General features: G+C 39.8%; 1 protein-coding gene and 1 long non-coding RNA gene across 3 annotated transcripts in view; one reads left to right on the plus strand and one right to left on the minus strand.

Annotated features, from left to right (window-relative positions):
- Positions 1-1,898: 1,898 nt before the first annotated feature.
- On the minus strand, positions 1,899-12,998 carry LOC135410066 (uncharacterized). 2 transcript variants are annotated; one of them, XR_010428507.1, is made up of 3 exons: positions 10,075-12,942; positions 8,512-8,638; positions 1,899-8,392 (listed from the first exon to the last, which is right to left on the minus strand). It is a non-coding gene; the product is annotated as an uncharacterized LOC135410066 (long non-coding RNA). The 2 variants fall into 2 exon arrangements; XR_010428506.1 differs by having other exon boundaries at positions 1,899-8,638; positions 10,075-12,998.
- A 4,321-nt stretch (positions 12,999-17,319) lies between these two features.
- MRPS9 (mitochondrial ribosomal protein S9) overlaps positions 17,320-21,731 on the plus strand; it is a 33,704-nt gene continuing 29,292 nt past the window's right edge. The window contains exon 1 of the mRNA XM_064646361.1: positions 17,320-17,428. Within this exon, the coding sequence (XP_064502431.1) occupies positions 17,339-17,428 (90 nt within the window). The 5' untranslated portion in view covers positions 17,320-17,338. The remainder of the gene's footprint in view (positions 17,429-21,731) is intronic.

Raw genomic sequence — 21,731 nt, forward strand, 5'->3', positions numbered from 1 at the left:
TGCAACAGACCATAAGAAATCCCTCAGTGACTTGATAGAGGAGTACCTGGAATTAACACACACGGACAGCTACTCCTTATTGAGGTTTTTAGCATCAGTGGTGTGAGCACCACTGTCAGTCTACAGAGAAGTCTTATGTTATGTAACTTTTCTAGATTTTTAGACACCCTGACTTTGAGCTACTAGCACTCATGTTGTTTCCCAAGCTTTTGCAAAGCTTGAGTTATGAGTGTGCATAGTGATAACTACATGCAGTTCTGATGAAAGGGTATTGTACAGATTTCTTCCCCATGTACGGAAAAGTGTGAATAAATTTTTCCATGTCTCTGTCAGCTCATATATTATTATTAGCAGATAGACTGAAAGACAAATAGATAAAATTAAATTGTTCAACACATTTATGTCCAGAATATTCTACTGTCAGGAAAGTTATCCATATTCCTATAGTAACATTTATTTTTTCATTCGCTGATTCATAATTTTTTCAATTGACACCAACATCAGCTTGTTTCTCAAGTCTCTGAACAAGCACAGCATAACTGCCTTTCATATGTCTGACATCTACCATTGCCTTTGCTTTCAGCCACAAAGTTTCCTAGACATCAAAACAAAGCATTCTTCTGTACATGCTCAAGAGCTTTGGTCTCATACATCACAAATTGGGCAGTCAGTTCCCATAGTTCAGTGCTCTACTAATCCTGAAGAAAACTACACTTGCTCAAGTCCAAAGGGATCCTAAGTTGGGATTCCTGTTTTCCATGGAAGTTATGTATGGAGCAGAGTACAGATATCCAGCCACAACGTAGGAGAAAAGGTAAAAACTACATCTACAGGGTCAGGAAAAGGGAACAATGATGGAGTTTGATTCCATGGTACTGGGACAACAGGGATCCTAGCTAGGTAAAGTCATCATTTCTGCCTTCTGCCCTGCCCCTGCACCTTATCATCAGCATGTAATTCTTCAATTACCCCTAGACTGCAGTGATGAAACCTTGACTTTTTTTACTTCAATTGACTTTGAAGAACTGGGTCAGAATGCATGTATGACAGATAATAACCTTAACTATAAAAGCAATAAAAATGCAGAAAGTGGTAGCTGTGCAATATAGTCCCATTAACATATCACACCAGAAATCTTAATTTTGGAATATCCTGAGGTAATTTTAACTATGCAGTCTTCACATTACATTAAAAGTCCTCCTTGTATAACACCCAGGGTGGCACAGCAAGTGTAGCAGGAACTGAAATGTGGGCTTCTAAGCTTAGTGACTTTAACCTCTGCTGCCTGAGCTTAAAGATGGCAGTCAGGAGAGACACAGAGTGCCAGTGTGGGTTACAGTAGCATATTCTTTGGTTTTCTGATACTCACACCCTTGTTTTCACAGCAGAAAAGGAAGATCAACAGGCCTGAAGGAAACTGGATGCACGTGTTCCTGGACTCGAAATAAAATAGTAAGACTTATTTTGAGTCTTACGACACATATGCATATGTGGGGGTTGGGAGTGAGCAAAAGAAAAATACTCAGCATGGGTGTAAGGGAAAGAAAAACAGTGTCTGCTTTGACAGTTAGTATTTGGTGCCCTCTTCTGCACCCATCCATATTTTTAAAGTTCTTTAGAACGAGGAGAAGAGCATCTGTCTGTCGTCCATTTCTACATAGCAGTGCTTTGCTGCTAGGGGCAAGGGGTCATTCTAGCAGATGTCAGCTATCGTGGTGATGGGAAAAGTAGAATCTTTTTTTAGGTGAGAGGAATGAGTGTGTTAATAGAGAATAAAAGACTGTGAATAGAAATTAAAAAATATTTAACTGAGATTTCAGTTATGACATCTAAATTATTATATTAATAAAAGTAGATTGTATTTTGATTGTGACTGAATAAGAAGCATACCATGTATATAAGGTATATAATCAGTTTAATCACATGCTGATCCCAGGACAATCTCATCCCAACATTTTATGAAATTACAAATAACATATAGCGCACACAATTCTTCATAGTAATTTAAATGTCACTTTGCTAAATGAACTTGAAGACAGATTTGCACTTCCTGAATGCAGAATCATTTCAATATTAATTTCTATTTTTTCCATTACTGAAAGATAATTTTATACTAGAATTTCAAATACTTAAATCCAAAGGGTTCACTAATTCTGGTCTCAGCTTTTGAGTTTCAGCAGTACTAAATTCAACTGAAAACCTTCCTTACTACCTTTATCTATCTACCTTGAATTTCATTTTATCCTCAGATGCACAATGCATTGCAAACATCTTACAGTAGTTTCCTAGAAGTCTGCCACAGCCTGGGCAGCTCTTGTTTCCTGCAAGATTTTTCATTTATTTTGAAGAGGGATGATACAGAGTTTATCATTGTGCCAGCTCAGAGTTCCTCCACTGAGAACTGAAGAGAGCAGTCTCTAAACCATAGATGTTGTTATGAAAATTACAAGCCTCAGGTTCCTGTACAGCAGTCCACCTGGGCCCCTGACCCTCGGCAGGGTTGCTCAGAAGCATCATCTAAGCAAGAAACAGAAGACTGAGATCTCCTTTTACCTTTCCTAGTATGTCTCTGTTCCTGTTTATTGCCGGTTGAATTCATGAGAAGAAATCCATTTGACATTTTAAGATTTACTTTCTTGGATACATAGGTTTGAGCAGCTGCTGCTAACCTCCCCTACAGTTTTGAAGCCAGTTTGTTTTCAGTCAAGTTAAACCTTAGAGCCAAAACTGTCAAACTTGGGTGACTACATTCCACAGAGAGACATGAAAGCAATTGGACAGATTTTTGAGGATGAAAAACATTTAGAGTTTGGATCAACTCAGCACCTCCAAAACTCAGGCCATTCATTTAAGTGAGCAAATATGTATTTAGACTCCCAAACATAGATTTTTCTTATTTGCAAAGTCTGGTTAGTATTTTCAATTTCCCTCAACAGTGAACCGCCAGTCTCACTAACCTGTCCTGAAAACTGTTACCTTTTTCTTATTTTTTAACTTTGGAGCAAAGAAGATACATCTTTAGTGTAATGACTAAGTTTTATACGCATGTCAGAGCATAGGTAGAATGGGACATATCACAGAACAAGGCTCAGGAAAATACGCAGACTATCACTCTGAGCAGGCACCCGCCCTCAAAAGCACACGCAGACACAGCCACCCAGGCGAGCTCATCCCGAATCTGACATATTATTGTCACTAAGCAGATCTGAGCAATATAAGGGATCTTGCTAGACTAGATCTGTGCCTTATTGTGCAGCAGTGCAAATCCCAAACGCAAGAGCATCTCTGCAAAGGTAACTTTAGCTTAAATGTTGTCCAAGTTTAACTCATACATAGGATCCTAACTCTATCGTGGTGAATCCTGTGGTGCTAACTAGCTGGCCCACTAATGGAAGCAGTCTAATAATTGATCTCCCTGTAGCAGGGACATATGTTTGCTCCATGGGAAAACTTCAAGGGTATACAGTCCTTCAGTGCCTTCTGCTCATCTAAAGAGGTCAGCCTTTTCTTATAAACAATTAACTGGGAATGTTTTGTTTTGTTTTGTTTTGCAGCTTGCTCCAGTAAAGAAATCCATAGGATGCCCATCCACAACTGTTAGCATTACATACAAACATAGCGTGGACAAAACAAACTCTAGTGTTATTTCACGGTGTGGTTGCTTTCATGGAAGCAGAGCTTATACAAACAGAGTAATTCAAGCACGGATAATGCATGTAAGACACATCCATCAGTGGTGCAGAGGAAGTGATTTTACTCTTGCTTTGTTTTCACTTAGGTCTCTAATTAAGAAAAGTTAAGCTAAACAAGTTTGAACTGGATTCAAAGTGTCAGCTTCAGAGATTTTTTTCTAGTTTACATAGATCAAATAAAATTAACTGATGTAAACTTTTGGAACTTTTCTAGTGAGAACAAGATCATGTGTGTAGTAGCAAATATGAGCACAGACTGCAAAAACAGATTCCAGAGCTTACATCACCTCTTTTTGCAATGTCTTATACTTTTATATCATATGGCCATCTGCAGCTAAGTGGAACTGGCCATCCAACAAAGGGACTAGTCAGGTCACTGAAATATGGAATTGCCCTTTGCTTGTATTTGGATAACTCTGATGGATAAAACATTGCTGAACATTATTCAGGAATGACATCAAACGTTTTGCCTCCATACACAAAAAATAGCAGTCTAGACTGAGAGGAGGCTTTCAGCATTCTTATTTTCTACTCAACTTTGCCAAAAAAACCCTTTTTGAATTACTTATTAAATGAAGGCATTTAAAAATACTAAACCAAAGCTGCATTTAAATCTCAAATAAGGATGAAGTACCAGTGGAAAGAGGAAGGATATTTCCCCCGTTTACCACAGTACCTACTCTTTTTGAAGGTGATTAACTGTTGAATGCTCTAATATTAAAAGGATTCATAAAAGGCATTTTATTGTGAGGATTCCTGATTTAAAGAGGTGCTTTAGGAAGTAATCAGCTCTTTTACTATCCTGTTGAGATAACTATCTCTCTGCCACTGTAAGATCAAGTAGTATTCATATCAAAGTAAGCAAGGTTATGGTGTACAATCTCAGAATAAACTGTGTGGAAAGCAGCTTCTAACATTGTATCATCGACATAGTAAAAATATATGCCATTAATAGAATGTACTTACAAAGACAACAAACAAATATCACAGGTAGGCTGCTTAGGAGAAATGGGCTTCATCACTATGTCATCATCATATTCCTCTAACTTAATACAACAAAAATAACTTTGATGAGTCAATTAAGAACATGATTGCAGAATAAAAACACTTGGGTCTTCTTTTTCAGTGTCAGTCTGTGCACATCAGATCAACTGCCTCAGTTCTTAAACTGCTTGCCCTGTGTCACACTGCATCAACCAAAATAGGCAGAGGGACTTGTGCTAGATGTATCTGCTTTAAAAAGGAGGAGTCTTGCAGGGGGTGAATTTCAGAGGAGTCACCCCAAATTTGGAAACCATTCCCTGTAGCAATTGTTTTATCCAGGCTATTTTTGTTTGAACCTGTCCTTAGAGATTTCAAAAGCTAGTTGTTCTACTAGGTCTGACAACAAGGCTCTGAAAAAGACACATTTTAACTCTAAACATCACCTAATACATCCAGAACCTAAAAACTATAGCAGTATTCTCAGTCCAAAGGTCATGAGGAAAACACTCTGACCTGCTACCTAAGGTAGCTCAGTACAGATCAAAAAACATAGGTTCCTGAGGAGAAACAGCTTAATTGCCCTAATTTTAAGTCTATAGTACTCTGCTTACAGTATACTGATAAAAGGATTGAGCCCAAGAGCCAAAGTGTCTCTCAGATGTATCCTGAGAAATTAACTTGGATCTCATCTGAATAGGATGAGCTCAGGAATTGTATGGTCCCACTGAGCTCCTCAGAGATCAGGAAAAATGTTATCTTATCTAGCATTAACCATGTCAGCACTTTGAGTGAGACAGTCATCCCCTCCTAACCCCAGGCTACCCAGCCTGCAGCAAGAGGAGAAAATCTCCCAGCAGAGGCCATACCTGTACACAGGGACCTCAGTGTCATCACAAAAGGGAATCTTAAAATCAGTAGAGGTTTTCTCCTATATATCCTGAAGCTGGGGCATAGAAATCAGACTCCTTGGCCTACGCCTATGCGATTCTTGGTACTCTCTTACTGAGCCAGTCTCTAGAGTCATATACTAATAAGTTAATAGTGTCAGGGAAAGTTCCTGGGCAGGGGAAGTCCACCAGTTTTACTTTAAAATTACAGTTAGAATAGTTCAGAATAGTTGGAATAGTACCAGGCACAGCTTTGGTCTGTGCCATATAGGACTTTGCCAAACATAGTTCAAGAATTAGTACAGCCCTGGCAGCACTTCCAGCAGGCAGTGTGGATGTGGATGCTCTTTGCTGAAGAGTAAGAGCTTTATTAGTGTCGTTGAAAGTCACTCTGTGACAGTTGGCCTCAGTGCCAGAACAGGGCTCCAGGATGCTTTGCTTACCACCAACCATAGTCTAAGTGTCTGCCAACTGAAGACATACTTGGCCTCTCCACAAATTCAGGACCAGATGTGAGACATTCTCATCTGTGTCTGGAGACACTGAGAGAGTGGATGATGAATCAGACCACTTCATCCACCCTCAGAACTCCAGGGCACTCTCTGACATGCCTCCGGAGAGCAATACCTTGTCCATGGGTGCTGCTGTTAGCCTGAGTTACATTTGTTGATGCAAGTGAGGCAATTATTGCTTTCCGAGGCTATCAGAAATGCAAATGGAAGCACCATGGAGCACGGGATTGCTGCTGTTATAGGCAATATGAAAATGAAAAGGGTTATACATCTTCCCACTTAGCTGTTCATTTCCACAGTCGTAATTTTCAGATGAAAGGGTATGTCCTACTGCAGTCTTAACTTCCAATAAACAGAGAGATGGTTTTTAATAAATACATACTGTGGCCCATAGAAAGTACAAATCATGCCCCTTGCTACTATTCAATAAACCTCCTGGTTACCTTTTATTTAATTAATCATTGCATAGTGAGATTTTTATTTTAACATCAAGTCACTTCTTAACTATTAGAGCTCACTCCCTGGAGAGAAATGTCCCCAATTATCATAATTATCATATAGTTCAGCTACTGCAATTTTATATTATGCATTTTACTTCTGCCATCATAAAATGTGAAGTGCAAAGTACACATGATGTGCCCTCCTTCACAACTTAACAGTAGCATCACCTACTTCCTAACTTTGGACACTTTTTTTGTACTTTCGACATGGAATTGCATTAACACTAGCCATTCTTCCCTGTTACCAAAAAAAGAGAAAGCATTTGTTTGTTTCAAAACCACTTGCTATAAACCACTCCTTCATTATGGCAACCATTCAAAAACTGTGTACTCAATTAGAAAAACTCCCATTATGAAATCATCATAACAGGCTAGTTTGTGAACTTTTCTTTTGGAGTTTACATGTATAAAAACTTCTCAAACAAAAGTCTTCTGTCTATAGAGACATTCAATCTACTTGTGTGACTTTCTCCACTTATCTTTAAGAAGTAGAATCTGTCTCTGTTACAACAGCACTGACATACCAGGTCTCCTCCCAGCAATAGTAATGTATTAGATGCTTTCCAAGAAAGAATGGTTCCTCTGTAGTGGTAGTCTACTTGCCAGATGAGTTATCCCAGAAATTCACTTTGTGAATATACTTATTCTTCTCTGTTTTCTTCAGAAGTTTTTCTAGATATTTACTTGAGGAAAGATCAGGATAGATCACAGTTAGAAATTCTAAGATAATCTTGCCACTTGAAACGTTGAATTGCATTTTTCAATTAAATACAATTCATCTGTATTTTGTACTTTTGATATTAGATGCTTCAAATCCTTGGTTAAGCAACCTAAGGATGTACCTAAGAAATTGTTTCTGTGCATTTCTGAATAAGACTTTTCATTCTCAGTCTTGTTTATTTATGTGTTTTGGACACACACTATAGCTTACTTTCTGCTACAGGCTTCTGTCCCACCACCATCATCTGTTTATTTTTACTCTTAAATGCATATTTGGAATTGTCACTTAAGAGAAAGCATATTTCGTCAACATCATTTTCTGTTCTACTTTACTCAGTTCTGTTTATTTTCTTTCCATATCTTCACTTCCATTTCTTTAAATATTGACTTAGAAATTCTTTAATTCTTAAGGAAGAAAAAAGACAGACATCTCTACTGATTTGTGGTAGGATTACTCATAATGTACTATATATGCCCATGCGATAAAATAAATTTAAAAAACAGATTTTGTTCTAAATCAAGAAAATCTACCACAAATAGAACCACAACAGCTTGTTAGCAGAGAATGAGAATATTGCTGTGGCACAAAGGTTTCTAGATTTTTCCAAAGGCATGTAAAACAATGAGATAGTGGTGTGAAAAGGAAGAATCTTCAGATACGGAATATGGAGGAAGGTTCAAGAATGTGAATTCACTTGGAGCTTAGTAGCTCCAAATGTTATCATATTCCAACAGTAACGTTTTTATAGATTAAAATCCTAAGTACAACTGGCAGTCTAAGGAGAAGTTATTTTGAAAAGATGAGCCATCTTTTTATAAAATTGGTTCTGATTCTTTGAAAACATTTGGCTTCCATCTGCTACAAATTATAAAGGAAGCGCAGAATAGGTACAAAAGAGGGAATATTAATTATTCTTTTAATTCTTTTCACTGATTTATGGATATGATCTTATTTGTTTTAGCATAAACGAACACTATATAGTCTGGTGCAATGAGCATATTTTTAAGTAAAAAGAAGATACTTCCCTGCATACTCTCTTTTACAGCTCCTCTTTTGGGTCAGCTTGTTCAGACATCTTTAGCAGGGTTCAAAAAGGCTGCAAGCAGCATATACATAACTTCATATTGTAAATCCACTATTTATTGGCAGCACCCACAAAACGTAGCTAGGATTTAACATTCAGTCACTACTGTGCTTGCCATCCTGACAAAGCACCTGATGAATCTCTGCTGGCCAGGCAGGCATCAGTCATGGGGGAAAAGGCCGATCTCCAGGGCTCCTGAGGATGGTCCCTCATCGTGGTGGAGCTGCCATCTTCAACCTCAAGCTGGAGGTCTGTGGCCTGAAAAAAATCCATTAATTGATCATGGAAATGCTTAGGACCTGGTTTTAAAATCCCTTCTTGTGGTGAATGGTATTGAATAGCTTGTCATTAATGGCAACAACTTTGTTCACCAGATAAGAAGTTCTTTAAAGAAATACAGCAGCACAATCCTGGCCTTGGCTCAGGAGAATGGAATCCTCCCATTTTCACAAATATGTCCAGGTTCAAAAAATGCAGTGCTATTTACATTCAATTTTCTTATAATCTTCCACTCTACATTTCCATTAATTTTCTTCACTGATCTTAAACTTAACTTCTGAAAATTCCTAAATTTTACATTTTTTCTGAATACCATACTCCCTAACAGTGCCATTACTCAGTGAGAGTGACAAGCTGTTCTGTGTATTCTATGAGCAAAAACACAGCATCATCTAGAACTAAACCTTAACTGAGAGATCTACTGAATATTACAAAGAAGATTTGAGAATTTGGAAAAGTCCCCTAATATTTGAAAGGAGAAGACTCACTCAGATATGTTAATTCATTTTGCTACATTTGTTCTACTACTGGAGTGAAGAAGCAAAATATTTATCATCTAATTTCCAATATGAACATGAGAAGACAAAAATTTGATTTTTCTTAAGAATGTCAAACAATTCCGATTTTGTACATCAAATATTTGCATTAATCTGAGACAAAATCTGAAGACCATTGTGTGTTTGTGAACATTCTCAAAATAATTAGAAGGTGCTTAAAACCTCTTTCAATATACCTAAATAAACAATTTAAAGCAACAATTAAACTACACATCATTTCCAAAAAATTTTAAACAGAAAAAGAAAAAAATATTTTTCCCTAAGCCTGTTCCTCATTGCAAGGCCAACTATTTGCAGTCTCCAATAAAGTATTTAAAATGTGAACACTAACCTCAGTATGCTTTACCAAGTAATTTCTCATTTAATTTTATGTAACAGAAGAGTTACAGGTAGCTGACTCCTCTCCCCTTTTTCTTTTAGTGTTTGAAACTGTAGTTTTTATTTTGAATAGTATCACATTTTCCCTGACAACTCCATTTTGAAAAAGACTTTTTTCCTGAAGGTTTATTGCATTAAAAAATGTATTTTTTTTCATATTTGCTCAGAATCTCTAGATTTCAACAGAAGCTCTTACTGAAAATCCTGTTTCATTAACTTTTTTTAACGTATCCAGAAGAAAGTAAAACTAGCAATCGCATCCCAGGAGACAGTGAAGTCCCCTCCCAAAAGATATTTTACAAGCTTATGCATTTTGCTTTTTTTTTTTTTTAAGCAAATGGAAATAATGTAATCTGGTTAAATCATATTGTATATCTAAGTATAGATTGACCTTTCGATGTAACTTTATGAATGACTGAGAAGGCTTGGCCAGAGAGACAAAATGTCTGACATCTTTAAAATATGCTGGAGCCTACTTACCTCTGCAAGGTTCAGGATAATTTGCTGCCAGCCAACCGTGTCCAGCTGGATTGTGGCAGCACATTATAAATGACACATGACTTATGTCATCAGTAAGTAAGTAAATCAGTCAGTTTGTGACTGTGCTCACAGAAGCTGGAGATTCCTTCTCTTTCCTGACTGAAAATCTGCAAACTTTCTCCCCTCTGTTTCGCCTCCCATTTTGAAACAGAATTATCATAATCTGAGAAATACAGTTGCTTGCTGCAGATGTTTAGATTTAGGCTGACATGCAGTATTAGATTCTCACACGTAAGGAGGTGATGATTCAGACAGTTTCTACTGACACTTATAATAATCTTAATTACATGTGCTATTTCACGAGTTAGCTCCAGACTGCATCATTTGCCCTCTTAAGTGCTTTCTTTGGTGGTTGAAGATGGCAGAGCAAGACATGTCAAAACAGAGACTGCCTTTCTACCTGCAGGTCAAGTTGAGAAGAGAAAGTGTTCAAAAATGCTTCCTACTCTTCTCCTCAGGATTATTTCCTGCAGTTGGAACTTGGCCCAAAGTGGTCAGTGGCTGACAGGTTCTCCAGGCAGACATAAAACACTTGTAAGCAAAACTATATTCCAGGTGCAAGCTTAGTTCTCCAAGAGCAGAGTACTATTTCTGCATTTGGATTAGCTCTTGCACTGATGCATGAATGCTAAAGAAGCTTCCCACGCTTACTTCCCTCTCCAACCACACCCACACAAGATTATTGTGGACTAAGCTCTTCTACTTGTCCAGCAGAACAACTTCCAGGTGTCATGCTGACTGAGTCTTCAGTACTGGCACCCATGGGGTAAACCCTAGGTATTGTCTGGTTGCTGTAGTAAGAGAGGAAACAAAAAGAATGATCAATTCTTTCCTCAGAACATCTGGGTAAGACATCTGTAGTATATTAGATACGTGGTTTTGCTGGACACTTTATAGCCTTGACACAGATTCAATACAGGCACATGAATTCTGTAAAGTGTTCTACAGCAGAAAACTGCAAATTATTTTCTTTGTTATTTGAATATAATGGCCAGAAAGTAAAAGCAGTGCTTCGTGTTTTTTTTTTTTCTCTTAATCCAGATCCAATTTGTCATTCTCTTTGCTTGTTATTTCTGGTAAAGATGCATTGCATGTATTTCTTTAGACCTTCTGTAGAAGCCCTGATGACTCAGAAGCTTTCGCTGCTGCGGATGTTTTAAAACCTGAAATCGTTTAAGTCATAATTTCTTGTACTTCATTCTTTCAGAGACTGGTTCAAAGCCTGTTAAAGTTAAAACTTCCTTTTCAGCTCTGAATTGGCTGGTATTTTGGTCATTATTTTCATTTTGAGGGGAGAAGAAGTTTAATTCTGAATAACCACCTTGTCCTTTTTAGAGCATCTCCAAAGGAGCATGGAAAAGTGCAAGGTGCTGGATCTGCCATTTCCTGAGCTCCAAAGACATTGAGAGGATCACTTTCATTCTCTAACTTTTCAGCTCCCATCCAGCTCTCAGAAGGTAAATGCAGCCTCCTCTCAGACTAGTTTGTGGCCAAGGTGCCCATGTCCTCAACAACCTGGTCCTCTCAGCAGCATTAACTGAGTGTCTGGAACCACAGCACTCAATGGGACAGTACTTAGTCATTGACCATCACGCACCCTGCATGAATTTTAATCCAGCAGGAAAGGCGTGAGGCCACAGGAAGGTGCATGCCAGCCTTAAAAACAAAACGGAGCTTGCAGTCTGACAAACATACGGACAGAGTTCACAACCTCCAGCAGCATCCATAAACTGTACAATGGCAAATCCCTCGTGTTGTCCCAGGAAGGGCATGCTCTGAGATGTATTTTCTGGTTATCTGGTGTCTATTCCCTTGCTATAAATGAACCTTGGGAAGCATATACAATTTGAAAAATTATTGTTTTCACCTATTTACTGAATATATGCATGTATCCAGCCTTTAGAATAATCAATAATGAAAAGTTTATAAATCTGAACAGGTTCAGAAATGGGAATAGCAATAAATTTCCTTCTGCATGATGAAGGGATAAAACTTCTCTGTGTCTATTTGCATTTCTGGTTCTATTTTGGGCTGTTTCCAGGGAAGGGAGGCTGTTCCCTAATCAGTGCTGATGTGACTCGATCAAGGTCACTGTCTCCAGGTCAGTCCTTAGGCCTCTTTTATTTAAAAGTATAGGCACAATTTCTAGATATAATGCCAGCTCTGACTCAAAGATGCTGCTAGGATCAGTAATGACATTAGTTTGATTATACAAAGACCGAAAAAGTCTGATGCAAACCCTAGTCTAAAGAACAGTTCCAAATGATTCTATTATTGAAATACTGAATCAGCAATAGCAACAGTGATAAACATATGGAGGCAAAGTGTATGGTAGACAAATGACAGAGACACATTACATACTCTAAAAGCACTTGCCAACTAACAATAGGCCCAGACACTACGTTTGGATCTCTTTGGGCTGACTCTTGCATTCATGTGGTATAAAACTATCTTCAGATGCCTCCAAATTACATCCATACAAGTCCTCTTTCTTTCTGAAAACCTGTAAGAAATTCAGTGGGGTCTACTCAAGCACATAAATTATGGCAGAGCTGGAACATAATCCCACAGAAAAGAATGTTCCCCAAAATGCCTTGCAGTGCTCAATGATACCCATAAGCTGTGGTGGGGGAAAAAAACCAATAAACTAGCAACCCTCAGACTGTGAAGAAAAGATGAAAGAGATCTGATCCATAATATTGTGAAAATCTGTGTAACACCTTCTTTCATGGAGAAGGAAAGCTGTGGTAAAGAACAAAACAGAAGGCACTGCTTTACAAGCAAAGATCTCTGGCTATTTTTGATTCACCTTTACTAATTTTTTGCTCAATCCAAACCACTTTCACTATAAATGAAATATGATGCCTCTGTATTGTTGTTATGTAAATTTTCTTTATTTTTATATTTGATAAATAGTGTTGGAATAATGATTCTTGAAATCTCTCTCACAACAGACTTGATTGACAGCCCCCTAAGTGCTGTGCCTTTTATAGTGTAACATAATTGACAACCCTTAGGTAGCTGGTGTATGCAGTCTATGAAGTGAAGTGTGCTCCTTCCACATTTGAAGAAAAGTAGGTGCAATGAAATAGTTGTTCTTATTATTAGCCTTTTAAAGTAGAATTTATGTGTTTGCATTAAAGAAAACATGACTTCTGGATATATCAGCCTCAAGCCTTTCAATAGTGATGAAGAAGATCGATGCAAAACAATTTCTGTGTCAAAAAGCACACACATGTCATAAAATATCCGGAAATTACTTAACTGGAACAGAGTTAAAATACTGCTGAATTGTCTGCATTTTTAACATGCATTTTGTTTTTTTTTCTAACACATACTGATCAGCTTCCGAAACGCAAAGCTTTCTGTCAAGCCATCCTTCTCCAGTGCTCTCCCTAGCCAAGAATTCCAGTTTTTTGTTCAACACTGGACCTGGGTGTTCCTAAACTTCCTTGGGTCTAAAGAAAATCCAGAAAGTGCTCTTGGTTAGGCCCTGAGAAACGTTCTTGGCATGCAGATACTCTTAACATCCTCAGACTCTGCCACCCAACCACTCAGCCCCTTGACAAGCACTGGTGATTGATGTCCCTTTTGACACATGTGCCCCGGAACTTCAGCCAAAGTACTTACAGCTTAAGATGGGAAAGAGAATAGAAAATAGTTTATAAGAAGAATAACTTTAGTTCAGAATTCCTAAACAAATCTATTCTTTTATTTATCTGTAGAGAAAACTTAAAAAATTTAGGCATTTCTTCAGAAATGGATTTGGATTAGGGAATCTTGTGAAGTTTTAACTCTCCTACAACTTTTTGCTTTGTCTTCTGATGCATGAAGTCCCATCATCTCTGCTGCAGGTTAGCTTGTTCTGTTGCAAGGCAGAAGATCCTGCTACATCCTCCATCATGTTCTGACCTCTTCTCCTGCATGAGTTTCTTTTATATGTAAGCCTAAGATATGGTCTTTGGTTCATTACCAGTCAGAAGACTTTATCAGGGAAGTATCTCTGTGTACCTGCCCTGTCTTTATACTCTTCTGTAAGCATCTATCACTGGCAAAGGGAAGCCATCAGGCTCAATGGACCTTTGGTCTGACCCAGTACTGCCATTCTTGCCCTCTTCTCGACTGCATGAGGCAGTAAGCTGGACAGCCACACATCTCTATCACTGTCACAGGGACACCTCTTCCTCAAACAACTGGTTTTCATGCTACCTATACCAGCAATCTGAACTCATGCTATCTACTGCAAAAGAACACCCTGAATCTCACTTCAGGACTGTCTGCACGTAGGATGGTAATGTAAGCAATCGGCAACTTTGGACTGAAGCTCAGCCTTAGGTTTGTGCTCAGGAATTTGCACATACTACAGATGTGTCCCTCAGGCTCTCCCCTGACCCATGCATGTGACAGGCTCAGCCTGGTTTCCTCATTTCGCATTCAGTGATTTTTCATTTCAGAAACCTCAAGCCCCACACAAAGGCACCATTTTATTAATGTCAGGCCATCCCTCAAAGACAGCACTCCAAAGCTTTTATCATCCCAAATCATATGCTTACCCTCATTACCCAAGTCTAAAAACAAAAGCAGGTAATGTGATGTAGGCAACAGTCCCCAGTTCTGTCATTGCATAGACCATGATTAGCAATCTACATGAGGAAATGGGCAACCAGGTTCACAACTGGAACAGGTCTCCAGAGTTGGGCTCAAAAAGGACATCCTGCCACACAAGTGACTAAAGTTCCTCAGAGTGCTTAGCAAAGTATTGGGGTAGTTTACATGGATTAGGTAAGCACCTACAGTCTGTAAACTAAATGCAGAGATAGAAAGAGAAGCCCTTTGGAGTTAATCCTGGAATAAGTAGATTAAACATGGCTTTCTTGCATTTCCCTCTACCTCTGTCTCAACAAACTTTTGACAGAGGGATGGGGTGTAGGTGGCTAAGCATGTAAATAACCTCTGCTCATTTTTATCCTACTTTGGTTTGTGCAAAAAACTGATTTTGAACTGGCGAACCCAGACTCCTGCCATTTGTGCAGAAGTAGCAATCCTTCCATTAGAAGGAATCTTTCTGAAACATACTGGCTGTGGCCACCACAGAAATACATTTCCTTCAAAGCATCCCAACTACATGCACTCCCAATCAGTCTGGAAACTACTCACTCAGGCATCTCTGTACAAGTGTCTTCCAGGGGCAAGCAAGCCCAGGTAAGCTTTTTGGCAGCAGCAGGATTCTTGGGAAATACACCTGAAATCTTTGCAAAAATCTTGCACCTTGAAGGGGCAGCCATTAATTTATAAGGGCTGACAGCTGTAAGGATCAAAGAGAGACACAACATGGCCCCTGTCTTTTATTGCTGGACTCCACATACACCAAGGTCTTCATTCAGCAATATGCAAGAACAATTCTGTAACCTCCAGTTGGACTGTATGAACCCCAATATCTTTGAAATCATGCTCCAGACTGCAAAAGCATTCAGGATTTTTTCACAGTAGGCATGGGAGTAGACACATGTAGGAAGCCAAGGGCGTTGAATTTACATCAATTAGCTTCCAAGTACAAGTGGACAATACTTTATAGATGGCCTGCTCCTTAAATTTAATTTACAATTAATTACATGTAGCAAATAAAAAACCCTCACCCAGTGGCGCTTTGTTTTGGTAGAGCCGACGGGTGAGAGTTAACAATTGCTCAGTGCAGTGAGGACCAAGGAGCTCCTCTGCTGCTGAACAAAGCCAAGCTGCAGGGCGACAGATGGCAGATGAGATTCACCACGGGCCTTGAAAAGGCTGTACCCATTGCTGGCATTCTCCACCCCTTCAGCTCTGCTGGTTGCTTCAGGAGATGGGTCAGTGGGACTGTGACCGTGACCCAACCCCCTTTTTCTCTTTTGGAGAAACAGTTGGTAACCAAATGCCATCCCTACGTATGCTGTGAACGAGAGCACAGCTGCAGTTCCCAGTGCTTGGCCAGGTGTGCACAGGAGACACGTCAATGCTCTCCTTTGGTGCAATGTTCATTGCTATCATTCGAGTGTATCCCTGTCAGTAAAACCACTGACATTTTCATTTTCACAGTTGGCAATTGCAAGAATAAATGCACCTTTCCAGGCAGCTTCTTCTTGACCTCCCTGCATGGATGACTTCCCTTGCCCATGGCCAGTTTTCTTATAACCTCTTTTATATCCCAGGGGGAAATTATACTTTTGTCTGTGTGTGGGGAAGCAAGGACCACTGTGAAAAACTAAACAGAAAAATAAACCTGGAAAAGCAGAGATTCACTTCCAGAATATCCTCCTAAATAGTAATGCTTCTAAAAAGAAGATCCCAGTAAGTCTAAAGTAGAACTTTTTAAAACTCAGTTTTTAATTAATTTTCACTTTTCCTGTGGTAGAAAACACAATTGACAAAATCTGTTCACCTGTAAGAGTGTATCCTATGTAACTTGGGGAAACGAGGAACACTCAGGCTCTCAAGGTTCAGTGTCTAGATTAACATCACCCTGGGAGGTGACAGTAATAACACTGACCTCCCCTCAGCAAGACCAACTGCTGCATCTCTAAATGTTATCCAGAGAAGGGCAATGGAGCTGGTGAAAGGTCTGGAGCACAAGTCCTGTGAGAAGCAGCTGATGCAGCTGGGGTTGTTCTCCCCCTAGAGAAAAGGAGACTCAGGTGTGGCCTTATCACTCTCTACAAGTACCTGACAGGAGGTTGTAGCCACGTGGGGGTTGGTCTCTTCTCCCACGCAGCGACCAACAGGACAAGAGGACATAAGTCTTCAACAGCGCCAGCAGAGGTTTAGGTTGAACATTAGGAGGAATTTCTTCACAGAAAGGGTGATGAGACATTGTAATGGGCTGCCCAGGGAGGTGGTGGAGTCACCGTTCCAGGAGGTGTTTAAGGAAAGACTGGACGTGGCACTGAGTGCCGTGGTTTGGTTGGCACGGTGGTGTTCAGTCATTGGTTGGACTCGATGATCTCGGAGGTGTTTTCCAACCTGATTCTCTGATTCTGTGATTTTTTTTTTCCATGGGGAAAAAACCCAAACACCTGAAACATCCAAATAAACAGTGCTGGGGTGAAATCAGTAACTCCGACGCGATTTTACACACCTACCCGTAACCCTGCCCTTTGCCACGGCCAGGGCCGCGGTCCGGCCGGGTGAGCGGGGGGGCCACGCGCAGGCGCAGCTCTGGCCCCGCCCGCCAATGGGAGGGCGGAGCTGCGCCGTCATGGCGGCGGCCGCGGGGCGCGTGTTCCGGCTGTGCCGGCGGTGGGGCGCGGGGCCGCGCGCGCAGGTGAGAGCAGGGCGCACGCGGGAGGGGTCGGTGGGGGTCGCGGGTTCGCGTCCCCGTCCCGGCTGTCCCGGCCCGGCTGTCCCGGCCGGGCTGTCTCGGCCGCGGTGACATCGCAGGGGAGGCCCCGGTTGGGCCCCACTGGTGCTGCCGGTGCCCCGGGGCTGCGGCAGCGCTGGGGCGGGGAGTGTCGAGTGCCGAACTTGTTTTCCTTGATGTGAAGCAGAAGCAGCGTGGTTAAGCCGTGATTTATTATGTGTATCTCACTAGAATTAACAGAGGCGTGTATAGAGCGAAGGCAGCACTGAAGTACTTTTAAGATGGCAGTTTTTAGGTCGATAATTTTGAATGACAAACTAAAACACAAGAAGTTCCACCTGAACATGAGGAAGAGCTTTTTTGCCTTGAGAGTGGCAGAGTGGCACTGGAACAGGCTGCCCAGGGGGTCCTGGAATCTCCCTCCCTGGAGACATTCCAAACCCACCTGGATGCATTCCTGTGTCACCTGCTTCAGGTGACCCTGCTTTGGCAGGGAAGTTGGACCACATGATATCCGTAGGTCCCTTCCAATCCTAACTATTCTGTGAATGATGTTCGGGCAGCATGTGAGTAGGTTATGAATCATAGAACCACATAAAGGTTTGGGTTGGAAGGGACCTTAAAGACCATCTAGTTCCAACCCCCCTGGCATGGACAGAGACATCTCCCGTTAGACCGGGTTGCTCAGGGCACGTCTCTGAATATCTGCTGTGGAGAGACAAATGTGCTCCACAAGTGTGGTAACTCCTGATTAAACAGGATCACTTTGTTTTGAGAGAGACCGGTGTTCAGCTGATTGCCATTTAATTAAAAAGCTTAGCTGCTGTCAGTATTGTTTGTGCAGGGGTATTTGATACACCTGTATACATATTTAATCGGTGACCAGCAAGTAGATAAAAAGGCCTGCTGGTAACACTTTCAAGTTACAAAGTAATTTAGGATAATAAGGGCTGAAGAACTGTTCGTGACTGAACTAAACCAAACTATGCAGTAACAGAAGATAGATGCAGTAGGGAAATGAAAGGTAATACCGGAAGGAGCAATTTGAACTGTTTATATTGGTTACTTCTAGATTAACTTTACCCATTAGGGGTGAAGGCCTGGTGCCCGTGTGGGTAGTTCTTTATGCAGCAGTCAGGAGTACATGTGCTTGAGGTGTGGAGGGAAGGACAAAGAGAATAAGACTGAAAATACTCCAATGCTCAATTTCATTCTCAGTTTGAATAGTTTTTGTTGCTTTAGTTATCCTACATCAAAGGTGTGATTATGACAGTAACTTGGTTTTTCTGGCCAGGCACATGCCTGAGTTCGAGCTGAAAACGATTTGTATTGTAAATGAGGAAATGATCTCAAAGGAGGAGTCACTGTAGAAGGTAGGGCTGGAAGGGGCCTTGAGGGATCATTTGTCTGCTCCTCTTGCCACCAGAGATGGGATCAGTACAGGATAGCCTATAGCTGTATACAGATTTTCTAGCTGTCTGTGAACCAAAGGATAGGAAGGGAACTAATGGGAGACAGGGCCCAGAAAACTTAGACACTCTTCTTTCCAGTGGGCATAGTTAACTTGTGAAACTGTTTGGTGAGGATATTCAGGATATTAAGCATTTATGTGAATACAAAAAGCAAGTTGAGAAACTCAGAAGAAGATTCCACTGAAGATCATTAAAAACAAGATATCAGCATGTCTGAACTGCAGATTGCTGGAAACTAGGCAAGTGCCTTGGGAAAATTATCACTGCCTGTTTATCCTGTCTTTGTGCTCTGATACAGACTGCTGTGGAGGACAGGGTAGTAAGTTGATGTATCCTTGTTCTGACCTTCTGTAACAATTTCTTACATCAAAAACTTATCTGTCCTTACTGTTCAGAAACTTTTTTGTGGTGCTTGCCCTGAAAATCCCTCGCAGTAGTTTTAGTTCATTACTTCTTGTCTCTCTTAGTGGGGGGGAAATTTTAATTTCTTGGTTTTTTGTTGTTTTTTTTTTTAATTTTAAAGTGTCTTGCACTGAGAGAAGAAATGGAAGAGAAACTTCGTAATTCCAGTTCCCTTAGCCTTGACTGAGCAACAGGTTTAGTTTTCTACTCTTCCAATAAGCAAACTGCAGAGATTTAGTACAATTTATAAAGAAAAAAGGATCTAGCTTAGTTACTATCAGTCGATTCTGAAGTAATTGAATATTTGTTGTCAGCAGAAGGGTTCAGAGTGCCATACATCCTGTTGAATTTGATTAGGTTGAGTACTTTATCTAAATCACTGTGGATGGTATATGTGCTGATATAAGAAAGAGATATTTCTTTGATGGCAGTCTTTCAGAACTGCATGCCTGAAATGGAGAAGCCTTTTCTGCAGTTGTTAACTAAGCTAGAGTTGAAAAGCCTGTTACTACTTGAAAACTTGTGGCTCAAAACAATCAGATATAAATTCTCTTCCCCATTATGCACATCCAATACTTGCCATATATCTATATATTTAGAGCTATTTTGTTTCCCCAGTGTACCAGAAAACTTAATATGTGGGTTTGGTCTAACACGCACAGAAAGTAAGTCTTCTGGAGGGGTGAGATACAGTTTTATAGTTGCCTGTCAAAGGACTTAATTTTGAAAAAAAAAGTTTCTTCTGATGAAATACTTTGTGAAATTTGATATAAAAAGGAATATAAAATCACTTATGCATATGTGCATACTTGTGATACTTTCTAATGTGTTTTGCAAAATGCTTCTGAAACATAAACTTGATACTGGTCCAAATAATTAGTTTGTAGGCCAACTGAAATCTGAGATTATATAAATGTTTTTTTAAGTAAAGCAATTAAAACACATTTTTGTGAAACAGCACACTAAAAATGCAACACTTGCCTATTGAGCAAAAAGCAATTTTTTAGAAACTGGGATGGATGGCTCTGAGCATTTATATTCTGTATGATTGCTACATAATATGTTTTTCTTGTACAAGTTATCAGAGGACTGTTGTTGGTGTCTTGCATGTCTGCTGGGTTCAGTAACACTGGCTGTGCCAGTAATTGGAACACTGGACAGCTTTAGACCAATTGGAACAACTTTAGTCCTGCGTGCTGATGTGGTTATACAGCTCCACATGTCTTACTGAAGTCCTATCCTGGAGATAACTTTTTAGTGCGAATTTGTTTGTGCACTGTGTGGTTTTGGAAAAGGAGGTGGTTGAAGTCTGCCAGCTTAGAGCATGGAAAAATCATGAAAATGGTGTGACCATGTGTCTGCCACATCATGTAGCGTTATCTTCTATCTCTGTAACTGTGTCTTGTTGTAAAACAGACAGCTTTGGCTCTTGAATTTAGATCTCCTGACTTTGATTCACTTCTCATTCCTAAAGTACGGGAAGCTTGTTTCCTCTGTTAGTGAAACGTATGGGTTTTATATCCATATAGCTCTGGTGAAGCCAAATGAACAGAATGAATAAACAGACAGAGCCTGTTTTTGGTGGAAGAGCGTATTATTTCAGGAGTACTGTTAATAAGCATTATTATTATTATTATTATTTTAAAAATGGTGAGGCTGCTGTCTGCAGTAATGCTTTATGAAATGTGTAAGAAGTGAATGCAAACCTCTGTGATTTCCTCTAGAAAGTAGAGGAGCACGCTTTCTTGTATGACTGAAATGCCAGAAGCATTTAGCTGTGCTTTGCAGTTCCTGCCTGTGCCACCCATGAAATAGTGCTCTTATCCCAGAAGAGGTACCCAATACAATAGATATTAATTTGCATAAGAGGCTGTTTTCTAATTATGAACAGTTTGTGTGTCCAGGGATTTTCGATTAGTGACGAATTGAAACTAGTGAAGAATATGAATAGCTTGAGGGAAGGAGGACAAAAATGAGAAAATTACAATAGAAATTGACAGGAATAAGATGAACGCAATCTTTTTTAAAGTATTCTGTTTAAAGCATGCCAAGAAGGCTATTTTGGGCCAAGTAATAAGGAATCATATGTTCATTAACAAGAATTACAAATAATTAGTTACTATTTAGACAAGTAAGACAGAAGATGAATTGAATTCTTTCCTGAGGAGTGACAAGGAGAGAAGAATAGGGAATATGTGGAGATACCTCTGCTTTTTTTTATTGCTTTATAAGGAAATCATCAGAGCCTTGCCTGTGGAAAATGTGTATATTTAAAATTTTGATTATTTTTCTTTTAATTCTGAATATGTCAGTGTAACCTCACAGAAAACACGAATATTAAAAAGAAAAGAAAAAGGGACAAACTAGGATTAGCATTACATATGAGATATATA

The sequence above is a fragment of the Pseudopipra pipra genome, chromosome 2 (genome assembly GCF_036250125.1).
Source record: "Pseudopipra pipra isolate bDixPip1 chromosome 2, bDixPip1.hap1, whole genome shotgun sequence".
NCBI lineage: Eukaryota > Metazoa > Chordata > Aves > Passeriformes > Pipridae > Pseudopipra > Pseudopipra pipra.